Here is a 22,081-nt window from a genome sequence, read left to right on the forward strand (position 1 = left end):
CAGGATTTCCCCTTGAAGGCTTTTCCTCCTCTCTTGGTAGCAGAACAAACTTAGGCAATTAATTTATGAAGACCAGCTCATTACCTGTCTAAAATACAAATACAAGTTAAACACCTCCATTTTTGAAACTATGTATTTTTCTGATGCTAAGGCTCAGAATTTTCTTTTTGGATTGAGCTGAAAAATGAATCTTTGGAGAATGATCAGGAGTTGCCATGTGTCAAGCTGGTTTTCCAGCAGGCCTTTAATTATCCCTTGCAATGGGAAGACTCCTGCTTTTCTGAGGGCTAACTTGCTTGTGAGAGATGGCCACTCATGTTTTAAAGGCTTTCATACTTCAGGAAAGTATGGAAATTCCTCTACTCTGGGAATCTGCTTTCTAGAGCACTGGAGGGAGGAAAAAAATGTATGAGAAAAGTTAGCACTTTTTGGTAGGGTCAGCTACCATTATGACGATCTGGTTTTGCCAGGTGATCATAAAAGTCAGTCACCAAGCACAGGTGACTGGCTTTTATTTTTATTTGTTCATCTTAATTTTGTGCCTTAAGTGCTCAGAGCTGTGGATAGCATAAATAAAAGTAATTAAGCAGTTGCTTGTCAAACATTCACAAAGCATAACATAAGCTAAGTATGAAAAACCTCAAGATCTGTTTTGCTTTTGATGGGTCCCAAAAAATCTGATTTTTTTTTTTTTTCAGTTATCTTACTGTGCTTTAACTCTGAAAACATGGTCCTGAGACAGACCTATTTTCCCATCAGGCAGATTCATTTAAGCATGGAAGATAATAAAGAGCAGTTAGTGTTGTTTCATCGGTGACAAAAGGAGGATGTTAATGTCACAGATGCTTGATTATCAAAGAAATGGTAATTCTTCTAGCTACTTAAAATGATAATTCTCTTTTTTTATGTCCTGTTTTGTAGTTCCTTCTGATGCTGTCTTGAAATGGTCGCAACCAGAGACATGGAATGATGTGGAAAAAGGATGGGGTGGATCCAACTATAGCATCCCAGGCCCTGGGGAAGATGTCATCATCTTACCCAGTAAGGAAGGAAGGATAAGTGTTTAATTTGAGTAGGGGTGCTGGGGCCTGTCTACATTAGGATATGCATTTGTTTTGCAACATGGACTTCTTGGCACTAGTGTGTGCAGGACACCACATTTGTTCCTCACCACATTGAAATATTGTCTACAGTACAAAGTGTGATTTTTGGAGGAGAATAATCATTCCATTTACATATACACACAAACACACACACTCATACTGATATTCAAGATTAAGGATATACACGGACTTTATTTCAGGAGCACAGAATTTGCAAGACCCAGAATCACAGCTCACAAAGAGCTCATCTCTTGACCCACCTCTCTATGTTTAGTGCCAAGGCTTTATTTTACATTTCCACAATTGTACCTTCCATTTTATTTTCCTGTTGCAATTCCCGCTATCAATGATAATCTCTCAAAGCCATTTGCCATGAATGCCTCCTAGATACTTTAGCCTATACCTGTATTTCAAACTCAGACTTGAGCTATACAGATTCAAATCCCAGCTCAGTTTATGACCTTATTGGATGAACAATCTTCTGAATTCTATAAAATATATTAGGCAATTTGCAATGAGTAGAAAACTTGTGATAAGCATTTTATGTAATAGCTGACCTTGCTCTGATCAGGAAGTTGAACTACATGGGGTTCCTCCTAGACATAATTATGGTGCTGGTGCTGGCTCATACTAATTTGTTTGAAACCAAGTAAGCCTCTCTACCTACCAAAGCTCCTCTTATGGAAATGTGGATAATGCTGCTCCCTGTCTCTCTCTTTTCCACATGTTTTAGGCTTTGTGAAAGGAAGTTTCTGCTGCTTTGTGTTGGCATTTAGGGATGGAGTCTCAGTCATGGGTAGGGCTTCTCTGTCCTGTCATTAAAAGTAATATATACATATAATTTCAGCTTAAATTAAGAATTTCAGTTCCACCATCTCAGATATAATTCATAAATGTGCTTAAGTGTTAGTGTATTCAGAGGCCAGAGAAGGCACAGAAATGTACCTCCAGGAGTTTGCTTATCTTCTGTATTTCCTGTGTCCTATGAGGGTGTGAAGTAACAATAAGCACATAGCTTTAGGCATCTTAACCTGTTGCTCACCGTTACACTTAGAGCTGGAAGAGTTACTGAGTTGACCAGATGTGGTTATCTAGTGTTAACTGGGCTGCTCTTCAGTGGTGGTATTATGCAGAGTTCCAGGGCATACTACATACATGATTAAACTGTGCCTGAACCATTGCATATTGCTGTTCACAGCCCAGCCCAGGTGTTCTAGTTCTACGACAGGAAACAATACCGGATGCTGGTATACCAGAACTAATTAGTTCTCCTGAGAAGCAAAACTCATTAGCTCAGGCCTGGCACTGTGCAACATGACCTCACAGCCTTTGGGGTCAGAACTAGCATCTCACAAATTTAGAGCAGTGTTAGTTTGGTCAGCTAACTGGGGAACGTTTGCACTGTGCTGCAAGGTGTGGTATAGGGATTCTCTCTATCATGCTGGTGCCTACTGGTTAAACATTAGACATAATCTGTGTTTTATCATGGACAGGAATGTTCTCTGCCTATAAGAAATTGAGGGGCCAGAACAATAAAGCTGGCCCAAAGCTAAAACTCATGTTGACACCTGAGTAGCAGAATGAGACCCTGGGATTCCCCAGTCCTGAATTATAGAATGGTTTGAGTTGGAAGGGACCTTAAAGCTCATCTAGTTCCAACCCCCTGCCATTGACAGGGATATGTTCCCAGACCAGGTTGCTCAAAGCCCCATTCAATGGCCTTGGACGCTGTCAGGGATGGGGTAACCACAGCTTCTCTGGGCAACCTGTGCCAGGGCCTCAGCACCCTCACAATAAATTACCATGTTCAGCTGCTTAGAACAAGGTGCTCCACAGTGTACAAAAATACCCCTGTCTCTACTCTTCAGGGGATATTTACTGAATAACAAAACCACAACAGAATACTTAATGGATGAAAAGAAAATAGGCAAATGATAAGTGAAAATGCACTGCCTGCTAGGACAGGTAGAGAGCTGTATTCTGTGAATGTCTTTTTCCTGTCAGTGATAAAAATATCTTCACTCCCATCACCACAGTAGATACATGTGTTTAGTTGGTGTGCAGAAACTGTTCATCTCTTCAGTGTATTTCTGGAATTCCCCTTCAATTTTAGCCTAAGAATATGAACATAAGCATGAACATAAGCAGTCTGTCACCAAATCTATTTTGTGGGAACTGCTCTGTTGCATGCCTGTCTTTTCTGATCATTGTTCCTATGCTTTCTTTTTACTTTCCTTGTTCATTTGTGCTGGCTTCAAGGTGTTGAAACACTTATTGGCAGTGGGAGTCAACAGAGTGCAGGGTCTTAAATTGGAGTCAGTTATCACTGGTGTGATAATGGCACTGGATTTGTTGCTCAAATGAAGGTATTTAAAATATAGTTAGGCAAGACGAATTTTCTGTTCATTTGTCATACTTTTCTCCTCTGCCACAAGTGTGTTTATGAGTTTTCAACTACGGAAAAGTCAACCTCCAAAATCTAAAATGAAATCAGCATTTTTTAAATCCATGTTTAATTGTAGCATTTTATGGATGTTTGCCTCCCCATTTCCACTGGATGTGCATATTCTGCTAAACTCAGAATGACCCCATATGGCTACAGAGAAGTGAGAGCTTACTCTCATGAGAACAAACATCCTGCAAAGCACCCCAAATTGTGCTGCTGTACACACCCAAGTAAGTTTTTGTCATTCACCCCTGACAAGATGCTGCTGGGCCCCACACTTCACTATCCTTTAATTACTTACAACTCTCCCCTGGGAGCCAGCCATGATGATTTTCAGGTTGAAAGCCAAACCATGGACCTCTTTCTGGTATGCTGTGCATTACTAGGTAAATCCTTTCAGACCTTAAAGAACACATTTAGAGTGTTATAAAAACCCAAATAATAAATGTTTAATGTTCAGTTCTAGTATGAAGAAATGCGGGCAAGACTTTTTTCTAGGCCTGACGCTGTTGAAGTCTCTGAACAAGATACCTAGACTCCACTGAAGAATAAGGGCGCTGCCTAAACTTAGCTAATGAAGACTTCATTGTGCTTATTTAACAAAGTATTTTGCAAATTTGCATCACATATCAGCTGCCTTATTGTCTGGACTTTGGAAAATCTAGAAAACATTTCTATTAGCAAAATATTCATATTAAAAATCAGTTTTTTTTGTCACTGCTTGGTGTCTGCTTGACATCTAGAGGGTGCATTTTGGAGGGCTTGAAAAATGGGGTTGTGTACTAAGTTATTCCATTTTTTGCCCTGTTTTGAAAGCATTGGTGAGGCTTCAAGAGTTCATAGGCTTCTTTGTACAAGAATGAATTCCACTTGCAACAAAGGTGGGTCCCTCATGTTAAAGTGACTTTTAGTGTTGGTGTGTTACAAGTCCCCTCAGTGAGCAGATGTAAGACTCTTCCAGCCCCAGCTGGAAATCTTTAGATCAGGCTGCAAAAACTTGTGCTTTTACCTCTGGAGGTTCATCCTCCAGAGCCACAGCCATTCATTCCACAAGGAGCTCTCACAGGCTTCAGTAGTCATACCACCTTGAAAAACAATCTGAATAAGTTTAGTCATGCTGTTCTGTGGGCCAGCAGTGGCATTAGCTTCTCAAGCCCTCAGATTTTGAGGGCTTTGGTTTATGTTTTTCAGTGAGACACACTCCTGATGCAGCGTGCTCTGCATGGAAGGAGAATGTGTTATAATTCCAGGCAATGGAATGCTGTTTTGAAGGGTATTGATATGATATCATGTAGCCTCTGGCAATTTCTCTCGTCTTTTTTTTCTTTCTTTTTTTTTTTTTCCTCCCAGTGGCGGAATTCACTCTGTTATTCATTTTCTGATTTTGATTTTCTTTGAACTTTTTCTGTTTGAAGAGATGAATGCTGGAGTACTGTATCTTGTATAATAGCTCTTCTGTTGTGCCTGATTTCCATTCAATGGCATGCTATGGTGTTTTATATAGCAATGCGGTTGATCAAAGGCATTTTGTGTCATTGCTGGAGTCATTAACAACTTCTCAGTATTGTACATCTGAACATTATGACTGTGGCATACCTGTGAGCTTTTGTTTGAAAAAAAATATACATATAATGAAACATAGCCCTGTTTTCAGGCTCAGACTATGGCTTGCTGGAAGTGGTTTCTTGCCATTTTATTAACGTCTTCATGGGAGAAAAACAACTCCAGTTTTTCTTTCTCTGAAGGTAGATCCCTTGAGCTCAGTGACCTAAAGTTTATGATTTTAACCACTTAGTTGTCATCTCCCTCTACCACATAAATGAGTGTATTCTGTAAGGACCGTGTAAGTTAGTCTCCTTTGAATCTGTTTGCTTTTCTCCTCAAGTGTGGAAGGATGTTTTTTAATCTCAAAGTGAGCATTCCACTATTTCTACAGAACAACATTTTGCCCTCAGAGGACTTTACACCCCAAGCATCACACCCCAGAGTGGTGTTCTTTTAAACTGAGGAAGATACAGGTTTGCAGAGATACCTCTGAAGGGGGGAATTTTTCACTCCTGTGTTTCAAGGCTCACATACATGATGCTACAGTTATACAGCAGTCAGCATTTTCCTTATAAAACCTTCTTTAGAAAGATGTGTAACTCAGCAAAAATATCTGTTCTAGACTGAAACTTGACATATAAATGGTATGCCTAGGAGCACTTCTTTTCCTTGTAAAAATGTTTCAGTCTGTGTTTGATGAATATACTTATGGCCTTTGTCAACTGCAGCTTTTTGCCACGTTCTTGAGCTGTGATTTCACAAACTAAATTCCCCTTCTCTTGGAGAGATATCATTTTAACAACATCTTCCCCCTCATTCTCTTCTCTGTTTCATATCCTCACACACTGTGCCTTCACAGCTCTGCAGGGCATAGGACTATACCTGTCCTGTAAAAAGATTATAGACAAGAGTTTCTTCATGCCTGTAAAAATGTATCAAGTGCTAACAGTATAAAATTTAGGAGGAAAAAAAATACTGCACTTGTTTTGTAGAGCCTTATTGCATCTGAATGCCATGAAAATTTTGTATGCTTGAAAGCTATTAAGTCCAAGGATTCAGGGAATTTCTTTTGAGATGAGGTGTTCAGAGTAATGATGGGTTCATGCAATATTTAATGTAACCATTGAGAACAGGGGTCCTGGGCTTTCAGGGTTTCCCTTGCTGGTATCCAGAGTGAAAGAAGAAAACAAAAGTGGGAGAGGAAGAGGTGGGATGATTGAATAAAAGGGATTAGAGTAGGAATTTGTATGTAGAAAAGACAAACAAATCTGCAACCAGACCTGGGACCCCACATCCTGTAGAAGTTTCTTCCCCCTTGAAGCTGTGAAACTTCAGGGCTGCAAAACCAAAGGGCCAAAACCTAGGAAATACTATTATTACAGAGAGCCTACTCACACTTTCTGTAGTCTGCTTCTGAGTGTACTTCATGTAGGATTTGGTTATGTTTCCTGAAAACAGGGCTTGGAAAAATTCTTCAACCTTTGTGCTAGAAGGTTTAAGTCAGCCCCTAATTGCATGTTTTGGGGAAAGGGCTTTCCCTGTGCTACCTATTTTATGGTCATTTGTGCCTTCATCCAAAGCAGTTGCTAATGGCTATAGACAGAAGTGAAACTGTGAAGGAGCTGGTCTGCTTCCCAAGACACTTCATGGCTCTTCCTGTGTTCCACACCAAGTGTCCCAGTATAATCACTGTCAAAATCCACGGGAAAATATGTCTGTTCCTTAATCTCTCTTATTTTGAATATCTACGCCTCCCAAGAACTCATAGAATCATATAATGGTTTGGGTTGGAAGGGAACTTAAAGTTCAACTAGTTCTGACCCTCTGCCATAGGCAGGGACACCCTCCATTACAGCAGGTAGCTCAAAGCCCTGTCCAACCTGGCCTTGACTGCTTCCAGGTGGAATGCCCATAAGATCAGTGATAGTCACAGCAAATCTCTGGGTAGGATTTGGCAGCTGTCATTATGCTGAAGTTTCTTATTTTCTGCAAAATACTTCTATGAAAGTCACAATTAGATCATCTCATTGAACCCCTTGTCAAAGAAATACCTTGTTTTTTCTTTTTCCAGGGACATTCATTGACTCAGAGATGAATTATACTTGGAAATTGTTACTCTTGTCAATAGTGAAAGGAGGTGGAAACCACAATTTAAGGGCTTGAGTTGCTTTCCAGTGCAATCAACTGAAAAGCTCCTAATGACATCAAAGAACATTAGATAGACCCTCAGGGTGGTATTCATGTCAGCTGAGTGGCCTACCTCTAAAGGATACACCACTTACATCTTTCCTCATGTCCTACTTGGAAAGCTTAAGTGGTGTTTAGAAGGTTCACAGGACTTGCAGCTTTAGGAAGTGGCAGTGACACTGTCATTGTGTCAATCAACATCAGTAACTACTGCTCTGTAATGTAAAAATATGCTCTTTGTTTTGTCCTTAAGAATCTGAGAGAATGGTGCTTTCCCAGGTCATTTTAACTAATCATTTATTAGTAGGGACTGAGTAGTTTTATGAATACAGAATTTAAAAGTCTGGCTTCCTGCAGTTTGTGTTGATGTAAGGAATGATTTGTCCTTGGTTGGTGAGGAAAAGGTGGGATTTTATACGTTTTATGCTCAAGACCTGAGAGAGTAAAGCCAAATTGGAGAGAAGGTCAAGCAGTGACAGGATGCCACTGGAGGTAGGTTATCACCCTGGGTTATTCAGCTTGTCACCCTGATCACTGCTTTTAACAAGGTGGGGACTTGCAGGCTCTTTGTGCCATGGAGCACCTATTTGATACTGTTGGATTTTTTTCTCTTTCATCAGTCTTGTTTTCTTCAGTGCCATGAGGGTAAAATGCTGTCTGGACACAGCTTAGCTTAGTCCTAGTCCAGTTGTAATCAATGGGTGATCAAGATTTACTTTCATAAACAGAGCAGATTTACCTAGCAAGATTGCCATGCCGCCCTAACATGCTGTCTTTCACATGCATGCTTAAAAGTTTAAACAACTGATGAGGCTTAAGCATGCAGCGATATTGTAAATATGATGTTATTATTCATTTATCAGATCACAGTTGCACTATGGAGCCTCAGCTGTAGGTGAACCTCTGGTTGTGGGTGCTGCACAAACACACAAACCCTGTTCCAGGAGTTCTAAGCAAAAGCAATATCAATAAAGCAAAACTCAAGCAAACCTAACATTCATCACCTTTAATGCCACACTTTATGGCAAGTAGTGTTATTAGGCTGCCATTGTTCTAAACAACCTTTTGCTTTGTTTCTCAGACCGGACCATCCTGGTGGATATGGCTCTTCCTCCTCTGAGAGGCCTTTACATCCTGGGGACTCTTGAGTTCCCCAGCAACTCCAGCAATGTCCTGAGTGCAGCCTGTATCGTGGTGGCTGGAGGAACACTGAAAGTGGGTGAGTTGCCTGTCTTCTGGATGCTTGGGGTTTATTTCTGTTCTTGATAGACAGCAAAAGTGGAAAGAAAGACTGTGTAGTGTTATTATAAACAAGTTGGCCATCTAAAGTCCTACAGCTATTTAGATACCTACAATGTGGACACCCAGAATCCATATGAAGCTCAGTGATTATCCACTGGAGTTAATTACCTGTTAATTTAATAGCAACATATTACAAATACTGCTATCTTCACCCCTCTGAAGTTAATGGCAATCATCCTGATATCATTGCAACTGAGATTGTATCTGATACATATAAAAGTCCTCCCTACTTCATGTAGGGCTGCTTTATGAGACATAAATTCCTCAAGGCAGGATCTACCTTAGTGTTTGAGACAGTGTTTGGTGTCTGTGGGCATTGGTAAGACACTTTCTATGTGACACAGAAGTATTTAAAGCCAACATAAACCGAGTCATGAATAACCCCCAGAGTGCCTGGAAATCCTGCTGTGGCATGAAACTAGCACAGCTGGATTCAGCACATTTGTTCCTCCTATCCCTCCATATGGATCAGCACCAAGACTTCAAGGAGATACTGCCTTGTCCCTATTTATAGTGGTTTCAGAGTCCCCAGTGTCACTGTGGCTGTTCCACATTATTTGCAAAGGACAGAATCAGTGTTTTTCCACACAGAAGTAATTACTCACATAATTCCTCTTAAATACCAAGGTTCCTAAAGCCAAGCATTATATTTGCTTACAGGAATCCTTAGGACACTGGGATCACATTGTTGATCACTGCTTGACCTTTCTTGAGATTGGTTTCATGAACTTTAAAAAGAGAATTTGTTTGTGTAATCACCTCCTGAGGAAGTCTGCTCCAATATTTGTTTGTTGTTAATCTCAGGGGACTGTTTAGTTAATACAGTACTGGCCAAAAGAGTTATTTTTCTGTCTTGTGTTTTTCCTTGAAAAGAGAAGTTTAAAAGCCCTAATCTAGGAGGTTAATATATATATATATACTTAAAAGAGTCAGTCATTTCTTTCTTACACTCTTTTGTAGTTTAAATATAGTTTCATATTGGTTTTAAGAAAAAGCATGTGTTCATTGCTAAAAACACTTATTAAAAAAACATTGAGGCACTTCTTTGCTACACAAATTCCCCTCCAGCACATCTGTGAGTAGTAATGATATTAAAAGCTAAACAGGTATTTGCAGCTGCTGGATTCTAGTCCAGCATCTTCTGGAGAGCTATTCTTGCTCTTGTGAGACGATAGGTGGGTAAAGACTCTGCAAGTTTCCCTTATACTAGTTTCTATGCTTGTTTGTAGAACTAGGAGCGCATGCCTTTTTTCCCTTCCTCTTTCCCTTCCCATGTGTTCAAAGCCTAAAGGTAACTTCTTGGAGCCCATCTGTCCAATTCTGACTGTTCCGTGCCTGAAGGAAGGTTTCGAAGCCCATCTGTCCAATTCTACCACACCCTAAAGAAATCCTGACACAAAATAGATAATGAGACAGTTTAGTAAACAGATTTAATAGATGTGGACATCAGCACTCAGCATTGCCTGAGCAGAATCTGAGGTTGACATCATGTGAGCCAAATCCTCAGGTCCTCCTTGTTGCCTAAATTCTCCATGCCTTGTTTTCAGCATAGTAATCTTTGGTCAAATGCTGTTGCTTCTAATTCAGTGGCCGAGTCCCAAAACTTTCTGGTAGAGATTGAGTATTTTGTTCACTTAAACTGCTAGAGAAAAATAATAAGTTTTAGAAACAAATCTTACTTAGACTTTGGTGTCCTTCAGAATACTTGTATCTTACCTGAAGAAAAATGTCAGATAGTTAAATGAAGACTATAAGTATATAGGAACTGAGTGATGATGAGAAATACATAACAATGGGGGGAAAATCGGTGTAAATTTTGAGTTTATGAAACATCAACAAGAACCTAATTGATTTTTATAAAAATAATAATTTGCAGGGAAACTGAGATGAGAAAATAAAGTGACTGTTGGGAGGCCAGAATTCCTGGGACACCTTTGATCCCCCAGGGCTTGTCATCACTTTCCTTTTTAAAGTATGATCACAAAGTAGTGTGAGTTGTCATCGACAGAATCACTGGAAGAGGGTTACAAGAACTCTGTCAGAGCCTTTGGACAACCCAGGAGTAAAATGTATGAGTCTATCCCTACAGTAATTTGTCCAGGTGCATCTAGCACTTCAGTGTTTTTGGACCCAGGCAGACTTTCTGATCACTTCTCTAGTAGTCCTAGCTTGCAGATAAGAACCTTCTCTTTTTCACTTAAAATTTCGAAGTCTCTTCTTTGATGGTGATATTTACAATAGCATTTTGGAATCCATGTACTTCTACTTCCATGTGTTACCATGCTGTAAAAAACAATTATCTATTTTTCCAATTTATAGGGGAGAGATTGAAGTTCAGGAAGATTAAATGATTTGTTAAATATCTCTAGCACACCTGTGTCAGAATAAAAGAAATTTTGAGCTCAACATCTCAAGAGTTTTTTTCACTACTCAGTTAGGATGGTTCCATTCATTTTAACCCATAAGTCAGCATTGAAATGCAGATGATATACACAAAAAAGTGTCTGTTCCACTGTTGAACAAAGTCCTCAGCTCCTGATAAGTCTGCAGAATACGCTGAAGTTTGTTTTACACAAATTGTTCTGTTGAATTCATCCAGAACTCCACTGTACCCGTCTTTACTGGCAAATTTTTTTTGCTTTTTATATAGAACTCATCGAGTAATTATCTAGATAGGATTTCTCTTTTTAGTCTTAATTTGTCACATTCTTTTTTTTTTTTACTTTTGCATATCTTGTGATGGCTGCTTTTCATTCATGTCACTCATCTGAGGCAAGATGCCTAAGGTCTTCATTAGCTCATGGCTTGACTGTCTGAAGATGAAACCCCAGACATTTCTGATGTCTCTTATCTTGCTGGTGGTAAGAGCTTTAATACATTCAGTCCCCTTCTTCTCAGTACTAGTAAGAACCTCCATATTGGCTTCCCAAAGGATAAATCACTGTACTTCATAAAATGGCTGTGTGTTAATGATAATTAATGCTCAGCCTTATAACAACAATTAGGGCACAAGTGAGTTTCATGAATTGACTATCTTTTCCAGCCTCTCCAGTACATCTATTGTGTGAGTCCCATCTTCTTTAGCTCTGAGCTGAGTCTGTTCTTGCAGTCACATAGCACCCCTGCACAGCTATTCAACTTGTATGAAGATGGAGTACTGTTTACGTAGAGATCAATTTTTCATCCCTCATCACAGAAAAAGTGGTTTGAAAAGTTCATTGCACCATCTGCATCCTCTTCTGTAAATCACTCAGCCTCTGTCTGCTCTACTTTTACCTTTACCAAGCCACTTGGTTTCTTTAAAATTGATTGTACCATTTAAGGAAGGGATTCATATGTTTAAGGCACCCAGATTTAGGTGTAACATGTGGTCATTGGCTTAGGAGCTGGATATTCTGGTAGATATCTAGTCAATACAGTCAGTGGAGTCATTGCAGTAAGTGGGACTTGCCAATACAGGGATTTAGAGCAAATTACAGTCTGCTATATTGTCTGGTCTCTGTTAACTCAGACAGCCAGAGAACATGGAAACATCTGCATTAAGAAATCTAAAAGTAAGCATATGAATCTCCCTAGAAACATGGTTCAGTTGTGTGAGTATAAGGATTTTGCATCACTTTTGGGCATCTTCAGGTCTCCACCTGGTCTCCAGCTTCTGCTTCAAAAGCCCCTCTTCAACAGAAGAAGATCACTCTCTTATATCTGCCAGCTTGACATAGTGGTTTTGAGGGCATTAGGACTCTTAGATGGCATTAGACATCTATATTTAGGCAGCTGAATCCTATCCTATGTCTTTCTTCTTATTCCTTGGACATTCATCTTTCACTTCTGGCTGCTGATTCCCTTCTGGCTGCTGGTTCCTACTCCACAGCTATCTGTCTCTCATCTCTTCTATTTATTTGTCAGCATCACCTGTAAGGGGCAACCCATGTGATGTCTCCTTGTTTACAAGCTGCTTTTACAGGCTTCTTTGCAGAGTGCAGTCTGAATACCTGAAGAAAAAGCTCAGGAAGGAGAACCAGCACGAAGTGACTATCAAGCTGGGTATCGACCACTAATAAAAACGCTTCAGACTTTCTGGTGACAATTTACCATGGTTTTCAAAATAATCTTGGATGCAGAAAACACAGAGCTGATATTGAAGGTGGTCATGACAAGATACTTAGCAAAGTCTATTTGACAACTCAGAGAGTTCCTTACTCTTATATGCAATAGCCATTGCAGTGTCATGTTGTAAAGAAAGGAAAGGCTAGGAGGGAGTAAACAACCACTATTCTAGGAAAAAAATGAATGGGTTTTGCTATGGAAAAATAATAAATAACATAACAGAAATCTGTCAGGAAGAACATCTGGAATAAAACTGAAATATGAAAACAATGGAAACAGTAAAATAGATCCAGGCTGCAGTACAGAAAAAGTGAAAATCTCGATAGATAAAAAAAACATACCTCTCTGTTCCCTCCCTTGTTTTTATTTTCTTATTATTGCACAGTAGAGTTTTTGGTCTCCAGAGCTTAGACCTGATGAAGGATTATGAGCCAGCTGCAACCACTGTCCTAACAGATGCGTTTCAATCCAGACAGCTGGACCTCACACTTCTTCAGTAAAGTATGTAATCAGTGGTGACTTTACTGATAGCGCAGGTTGTTTCTTACACATGTGATTATCATATTTGGCTTTTTTGCTTTTTTTTTTTTTTTTTTTTAACTGGGTAGTGCATTTGTTGTGGTGCCAGAACTCCCTGGAAGAAGATCAGCTTTAGATATCCCTTGTAGAAGGTCACGCATCTGCAGTGAGGCTATTTGATGTGACATGTATCATCAGACAGACAGTGAAGGCACAAACTGACTGTGCAGTCCCTGTGCAGAGCCCAGCTTGTAGAAAGTTGCAGAGTTGCTGTGTACGCATCAACAGGTTGACCTGTGTGTGCACTGAAGGAAGACCTGAAATACCCAGAGTGGGCAAACTCTGGGTATTTGAGGAGCAGTGCTCAGGCTGGCAGGTGTGTCATATCTGGATAAATAAGCAGGTCCCTCAAATTCTAGATAAAATTTCCAGTTGGAAGAACGTGTTTGAGGAAGCTCTTTCTATTTTCTGCACATCTCACCAGACTCTTCTGCTAGCTTCTAGTTTACTAGTTGCAATTACCTTTTATTTTCTGGTTCTCTGCCAGCAGTGCCTTATTATCTCACCAGGTTGCTCATCAATTTGATAAGCTTTCCAGTTGCAGTAGGAGTATAAACTGGGTTCCATTTGTGCATGTCTCATGCAGGATAGGTAACTGGATAGTTTGATGTGATCTTCAGCTCAATAAAGTGGGGCAAATAACCCAAAGTTTTCACATACAAAGTTCAAAGACAGACACTTAAAGCCCATATTCTTCACATATGTGCTGCAGAGATTATTATTCCAGTGTTTATGCCAACTTGGTAGTTTAAACAAAACTGCTTGTTGCCAGACCTGTGATTTTATATGCCAGTTACTTTGCAAGATGATAAAACTTATCCAGCCCCAGTGACTTGGGGACATTAACTATTTTGGATTTCCCTATGAGTAAGCTGAGGTAGCTGTCATTTCTGTATCTTTTTTTTCATGAGCCGTCCTGTAGGATTGTGTTTAGACTAAGCCAAAGTGTGTATCTCAGACCTTACTTTGCTTTCCCCTTTCTATTCCTTTGTTCTCCATCCAATCGCAATACCTTCTCAAGATCTGTCATCTTATATTTTGAATATTCTTCACTTTCCTTCCTAATTCTTCATATTCAAATTATTTCTGATTTTGCTGGTCCATGTCTTTGTTTTTTGCCCATTTGTATCAGCTTCTCTATTACTTTCAGTATCTTTACGCTACTTTGGGTCATTGATAAAATGTTGCATACCGTGGAGCTTCCAAGACCAGACCTATGTGAATCAATGCTCCCATTTTAATAAGTCAGCCTGTAAATTCATGTGTGCCATGTTCGTGCTGTACCAGTGTAGTTTGTTAATCAGAAAGTTTGGTGCTACTAAGTCAAGTGCCTTGGAGAAGCCAATTATATTATATCAAAGCTATTATCTTTATAAACTAAACCTGTAATCTCATTAGAAGATGATAACAAGGAAGTTTCACAGGACCTTTTTTCTATAAAACCAGGTTGATTGGCATTAATTATATCATCCACCTTTAATGATTTATTAATTGTGTTCAGAGTTGGACATTCAATTTTTATTTATTTTTCCCCTAGAATCAGTGTCAAGCTGACAAGCCTGTGATTACCTGGGGCTTTTACTTTTATCTTTGTTTGAAATATTGGCACAATATTAGCTTACTTCAAGTGCTCTGAGACACCGTGAGCAACACCAAACTTGCTAAAAAGTCCACCTTAATAGTCCAAGGATTTTCTGGGTCACTTCTTTTGTAGCAGTTGTATTGAAGCTGCTGAAATCTATTCATTTAAACCCATGGAACTATTTAGGGAAAGAAGCAGGTATTCAGATTTTGTTTTTCTAAATATACTTCAAACGAGTAATTTTTTTTTACTTATAGATACCTCCCATGTTCTTTTGTGTCATATACCATTTGCAGTTCCCAGCCACTGAAACATTTCTGTGAGCAGAAATTTTTTATTTCTTTTGTAAAAATTTATTATGGTGATGGGACATTAAGAACAGTTTTATTATAATATTTTTTTTTGGTCACTCTGATTGCATTTTGTGTTAGTGGGTTTTTTTTTTCTTTAATAAGGGTAATATTCCTTAACCTATTATCATGCTTTTTATCATTAAATAAATTTTTTAGCTATTCGCAGATATAAGTCTGTTAAAAAAGTGATGTTGTCCAGTTCAAGCCTTTACAATTCACATTTCCAAGCATTTGTCTGTGATTGTTAAGCGTGAAAACCTACATAAAACGGTTTTAAAAGTGAGCTGAGAATTCAATACATCGTATAGCTGTTTATAACTGATTTAACTAGAAGAAATAGTAAATGCTTTGTAACCAGGAGTAGAATAATAATACCAATAATAACACCAAAAGTAATTCATAATGATAATTAACAATAATCCCTTCTTTAAGAGACTTCATCATGATTAGGAACGGGCAATTGTGAATAACATGTGAGGATGGTGAGGCACTGGGATGGGTTGCCCAGGGAGGTTGTGAATGTTCCATCCCTGGCAGTGTTCAAGGCCAGGTTGGATGGAGCCTTGGGTGAGATGGTTTAGTGTGAGGTGTCCCTGCCTATGGCAGGGGGATTGGAACTAGATGATCTTAAGTTCTTTTCCAACCCTAACTGTGGAATCTAAATATCCACAGATATAGGCAGACACTGGTGGTGAACAATGATTTTTTTTACTTATTTCACTTATTTAAAAATGCTCTTAAAGAGAAATATTTCTTTAGGATACAAAATCAGCTTTCCTTTCCAAACTAGTAATTTTTAAATATAAAAAGAATGTGACAGGCCAACTAATTTTGTACAGAGATGTATATATCTTTTAGTTCTACATCTGCTGCAGTTTTCTGTTGCATAATTGATTTAATCTCTAATTTTAAAGGAACGCTGAACTCTTACTGGACTCCGCATACATTTCTCCAGGGCAAAAGCTGTCCTACTTTTTCCTCCTTAGTCTGTTTAGTGTTGGGGCATTTTCTTCTGAAGCTGTAAACTACCCTTGGTGAAATAAATAAAGTCAGATTTGGAATACAGTTTACTGTACAGACTTACCACCACAGGATAAGAGCACACCATCACACACCAAAACTTCTTGGGCATTTTCTTCTCCCTTGCTCTTTTCCCTCAATATTTCCATCGGTCTGAAAGACTGTTTTACTCAGCCTGGCTGAAGAACTCATTATGTGGGACCTGCTGAAATGGTAAAGGACCAGAAAGGCAAAAATAGGCTGAGGAGAGAAATTTAGACCCCTACACTTGGATTATTGCACCACAGTTACACCTGAATTTCAGCATTATAAAAGAGATTCATATCTTTCCGGTGGGTTGTTGCTGTTCTGTCTTTATTCCAGGTTCTATTCATCATCCCTTAGAAAGGGATTTAAAGCTGCTGGTTCTTCTTCGAGCATCTGAAGGGATTTACTGTGATCAGCTGGAGGAAATAAATGTCCACCCAGGGAATATTGGTATGTAACATGAGTTCAGCTTTTGATAGGAAACTAGTCTTAGGCAACAGCCAAATCTACCACTGTTTCAATGTCATATAGGAAAGCATCCAACAAAAGTGTACACTTTTTTCTGATCTAAAAATTTTAACTTTCACCAGGTCAAGTCCTGGATTTTTTTGTGGAGGACTTTGTTTAGGCAAAATTTGGCAGAAGTGAGAAACTAGGTGTGAAATCCTGAGGTCTTTATATAAGAAACTGGAGATGACTTAAAAGACGTGCAAGGGTTTTTCTCGGTTGTAGACTTGAGATTTGTAGGAGGTAGCTGTCAAAGACAAAAGTATTAAAACTAAGATGACCTTGCTAAGTGGAGAGAAATACATATTGCTTTGGTCTCAATTATCTTTGGTCTCTCTTAGGATGAAAAATACTGCCCTCAAATTTCAAGGCTAGCATGATGAGCTTAAACTTACATAGCTATTTTTAAATGCCTGATTTAAATGAGGGTAACTACATCCAAGAGATACCACATGGACCCAAATGTACACATTTAAATATTTCCAAGCACTTAAACGCACAGAAAAACTGGCAAACAAAGGTTTATGTTAGCTTGTACATATTTTCATATAATTGAGGTTAAATAAATAAGTTAACGTTTTTGGCTTTGCATGTTTTAAAATGTTTTACACATTAAGTGAGTATTGCAGGGGTTTGTTCATTGAGAAACTTTTGTAAAGACAGTACAAACTCAGAATTCTAGCAACAGAAGTTGCCTGGGCAAGATTTGTAGAATATTAGAGAAATTTAGAGAAAACAAAATGAATAAATAATCAGAAATTCCAAATTCATTTCTGACGATGAAATTGAGAAACTATTGCACACATTGATCAATTACAGACTTCTAGCAAACAGCTAAGTATAATGTTTGGAAAGAAAGACAGACACCAAACTGACAGAGAAAATGGATTTTGAGGGGGGTTTAAATTCTAAATTACTGAGGAGCTAAAGTATAACAATGGTTAGTAATTTAACTTCCTATGATTTTAGTGTCTATAAAAGAAAATAGATGCATTGCTGCAGCTTATCACACTATCATGTGAGACTTCACAACTATTCATGCTATCATTTTAAACCACAGCAAATGCAGTATCATGGAAGCTATTTTGGAAGTCTGTCCTGGTGGGATAGTCAGGGTTGCATTACCAGTGCTTGCTTCAGTCTTTTTTTAGACTATAGTTTCATAGTACATCATGGAAAAAAGTTGTCTGTGGAGATTAGCCCAAGCAGTAAAACGGGTTCACTAAATATTTGAAGCACAACTCTTTCAAAGCAACATGTTACTATTAGAGACGTAGGACAAATGTTGAACTGATGAACTGATGAAATGATGAACTTCAGATCAGGTCAGCAAAATGGAACAAAACATTTCAATGCAGGAAATCAGAATTTTTTTATGTTTCAAGTGTAATCTTCTTGGAACATCTCTATGAAAAGTTTCTATACCCTTGCTTTTTGCCATGGTTTTGGATCTCATTTCCAAAAAAAAAAAATAGTGGGTTTTTGTTTTGTTTTTTTTTTTTTTTCCACAGATAAGAAATATAAATGAGTAATTTTTGGTATCTTTTGTTCCTGGAGTTTTTACCATTTTTTTTGTTAGATTTTTTTGGTTGATACTTTTGTAATTCTAATTTGAGTTAATGAGACTTCTATGGTACAATCTTCTTTCTTGTTTTTACATGTGGTGGTAATTTTATTTTATTAATGGTTCATTTCTAGTTTACTTTGTCTTTCAAGTGGAGGCTATGTGCTGTTCATACACTTTTCATAAAACATAGAAGCATGCTTCAATAAATATAAAGATTCCTTTGTATTTATTAGTTCAGTTCTTCTCAAGTCTCTCTTTCCCTTACCTTTAATTTCTGCTTCTGTTTTTTTCCAGGGGTTTATGGACAGGTGCAAATTTATAGCGCTTATCCTAAAACATCTTGGACACATCTTGGAATTAATGCTGCTCCTGGCAATGAAAGGTGGTATTTTCCCCAAATACACCTCGAAATATTAAGTTTCGGCTCCTGTCCCTATTACTAGCATGTTCCTATGAGTTGCATTACTCTTTTCCTTTAAAAAAAAAGCTATGTTACTTCTTGAAAGAAAATAATGCTATCTTTAAATTAACTTTAATTCTAAAGAATAATTAATTTGAAATTTCCTGCCTGCCTCTCTCCCTTCCTTCCTCCCTCCATTTTTTCTCTCTCTTTCTCCCTCTCTTCCTCCCTCCTTTCACATCTACAAAGTAATGTCTTAGATATCCTGGAACATTTTACATAGCAAGAGGTACTCTTCTTTAGGGAATCAAATATTGTTCTACATGCCAAATTCAGAGAGAGCTGTATTGCCTTCCACCCACTACTGACTGTACCGATAAACTGTAGTGGAACCTTAAATGCTACGGGCACACACACACAGAGCCCTACGCCTGAACACCTACATTTTGCTGTCCAAAGAAAGTCCAAAGCTGACTTTCAGCTCTGTAGGATATTCCTAGAACCAAAAATGGTCTGACACATCTCTGGTATGCAACTTACTTAGGCCATGCAACTCTCTACTGGGACTGTATACCTTGTTAATCAATGGTGTGAAATAGACATTTCAGGATTAATTTCCTCCCACATATTTTAGACATCTGTTTTTGAAGAAAACCCTAAAGCTATTTTTCTTAGAGCATAGCCTGTGGATTCTATCTATCTGAGATCTGCCTAGGCAAAACTGTTGTGAAATTTTTCAAGGAAATCTAGCATAACTCTCAGAAATGTAATTACATTAACTTAGTAATTTGGCATTACAGAATTTTTGTGGAGGACAAAGTAGATTGGAATCATGGTGGTGATATTGTAATTAGTTCTTCCTCCTATGAAGCCCACCAAGCTGAAGTCGTTACACTTAAAGAAGTCAATGGTCATAACATAAAAATTAATGAACGCCTTCTACACAGACATATAGGTAAGGAATCTTTCCATTTGAAAGTTTTCTTCTGAAGCATTAACTTTCCATTTCATACTGCAACAAGATAGTTTCTACTTTATTAAGGTCTCTAAATTTCTATCTCCGTATGCCTTTTTCTCATCATTTTGATACTGAAAACGTGATGTTTAAAGTTGCACTGAATGGCTGATATTAACATGAATTTCTGGTAATAAAATGAATATAGTACTGAATATTTTTGGAAAACATCCTGGTGTTTCATGTTTTAAGTAAACTGATTAATATAGAGAAAATGTCACAGATTTTAAAGGGGGAAGAAAGTGCAGGTTTTCTTAGGCCATTTGCATATTTTTTGTTGTGTGTCAAAAACTGAAAAATTAAAACAAATCCTTTAAAAAAATAAATAATTAAATTCAGTGAGTTTCGGTTCAATGGTATGAAACTAATGCATTTGTAATCTAATATATAACTAAACAATCTAATATATAACTAAACATAAAATTTGTATATAGCTTTATTTCCTGTGTAGATTGCATGGAATCTGTATTTAAGTGTAAAGAGAGATATACTGTTGATAAGTTATTTAATTTTATTTAAACCTATAAAGTAAATCTATTACCATCTATTACAAGAATTTTATTAACAGGTCAAATTCTGAAGCTCCAAATTCAGTATTTTCTTATGCATAACAATATTTTTTTTTAATTTAGTCTTTATTCAAGGTAGTAGCACAGAATTTAGTATGATGGATAAACAAGTTCAGAACTATTGTGTGTTTTAAATGGCTTTACCCGCAAAAAAGTGTTCACTTGGCACTGAGCACTGTTCTGCAGTTCTCCATACTTTTAGTTGATAGTAGCTTGCTTTGCACAGTTTTGTATGACAATTGAATTAAAAAAAAAAGAAAAAAGAAAAAGGAAAGAATGGAACCTGCTAGCCAGTCTTGGAGTCAGAGAACAGATATAAGTGTATCCTGAGATGAAATGACTGCATACACATTAATTACTACACCAGCTGTTAGACGCAACTGCATAGAAAAGATCTGATGGAATAATTAAGAGCTATATAAATTACTGTGATTCACCTGGGCAAATGTGATATCTACAGTACATGTTTGCACATGAGCTGGTCATTCTCAGCTCCCTTGGTAATTAAAGCAGAAAAATACATACTGTTCAATTCTATTTCATCTCCCCCTAAGCACATGTATAAAATAGATAACAAACTGCACTTGAAAATTGCCTATTGGTCTCCATTGTACATAAAACCAGTTTAGATAGCTAAATCATGGCTGTAGATATCTAAAGTCATCTAAAATTGATTCAAAGCTAGACATCTGCATAAACTTTCTCAAAAGTCTCATTTGCAAAGACTTTATTTAGCTATCGGGAGAACTGGCTACCCTGGATTTGGAGAAGGCTGAGGTTCTTACTGACTTCTTCAACTCAGTCTTCACTGGCAAAGGCTCTGACCGCACCACCCAAGTCCTGGAAGGCAGACACAGGGAATGTGAGAATGAAGACCCTAGGCCCACTGTAGGAGAGGATCTGGTTCAAGACCATCTTGAGAGCCTGAACTTACACAAGTCCATGGGACCTGATGAAATCCATCCACGGGTCCTGAAGGAGCTGGCAAATGAAGTTGCTAAGCAGCTGGCCATCATATTTGAAAAATCATGGCTGTCAGGTGAAGTTCCTGACGACTGGAAAAAATGAAACATAACCCCCATTTTCAAGAAGGGGAAAATGGATTACCCAGGGAATTACAGACCAGTCAGTCTCACCTCTGTGCCTGGCAAAATCTTGGAGCAGATTCTCCTGGAAGGCATGCTAAGGCACATGAAAAACAACAAGGCGCTTGGTGACAGCCAGCATGGCTTCACTAAAGGGAAATCCTGCCTGACCAATTTGGTGGCCTTCTATGATGGGGCTATGGAACTGATGAACAGCAGTAGAGCAGTTGATGTCATCTCCCTGGATTTGTGTAAAGCGTTCGACACTGTCCCACACAATATCCTTGTCTCTAAATTGGAGAGACATCAATTTGATAGGTGGGCCACACAGTGGATAAAGAACTGGCTGGATGGCCGCATGCAAAGAGTTGTGGTCAATGGCTCAAAGTCTGGCTAAATACCAATAACTAGTGGTGTCCCTCAGGGATTGGTGTTGGGACCAGTCTTGTTCAACATCTTTGTTGGTGACATGGACAGTAGGATTGCGTGTGCCCTCAGCAAGTTTGCCGATGACACCAAGCTGTGTGGTTGGGTTGATACACTGGAGGGAAGGAATGCCATCCAGAGGGACCTTGACTTGCTTGTGAGGTGGGCTGATGCCAACCTCATGAAGTTTAACCATAACAAGTGCAAGGTCATCCACCTGGGTCGGAGCAATCCCAGACACAGCACAGGTTGGACAGAGAA

The 22,081-nt window shown here is 38.5% G+C and overlaps 1 protein-coding gene across 5 annotated transcripts in view; it reads left to right on the forward strand.

Annotated features, from left to right (window-relative positions):
• PKHD1 (PKHD1 ciliary IPT domain containing fibrocystin/polyductin) overlaps positions 1-22,081 on the forward strand; it is a 251,034-nt gene that overhangs the window by 156,671 nt on the left and 72,282 nt on the right. For all 5 annotated transcript variants that reach the window (XM_061372231.1, XM_061372233.1, XM_061372234.1 and 2 more), the window contains exons 51-55: positions 922-1,041; positions 8,363-8,500; positions 16,588-16,701; positions 18,620-18,707; positions 19,526-19,680. In XM_061372231.1, the coding sequence (XP_061228215.1) occupies positions 922-1,041; positions 8,363-8,500; positions 16,588-16,701; positions 18,620-18,707; positions 19,526-19,680 (615 nt within the window). The remainder of the gene's footprint in view (positions 1-921; positions 1,042-8,362; positions 8,501-16,587; positions 16,702-18,619; positions 18,708-19,525; positions 19,681-22,081) is intronic.

Source organism: Neopsephotus bourkii, unplaced genomic scaffold (genome assembly GCF_033783945.1).
Source record: "Neopsephotus bourkii isolate Nb327-2 ecotype Australia unplaced genomic scaffold, CSIRO-AGI_Nbou_v1 NB_1600, whole genome shotgun sequence".
Taxonomy (NCBI): domain Eukaryota; kingdom Metazoa; phylum Chordata; class Aves; order Psittaciformes; family Psittacidae; genus Neopsephotus; species Neopsephotus bourkii.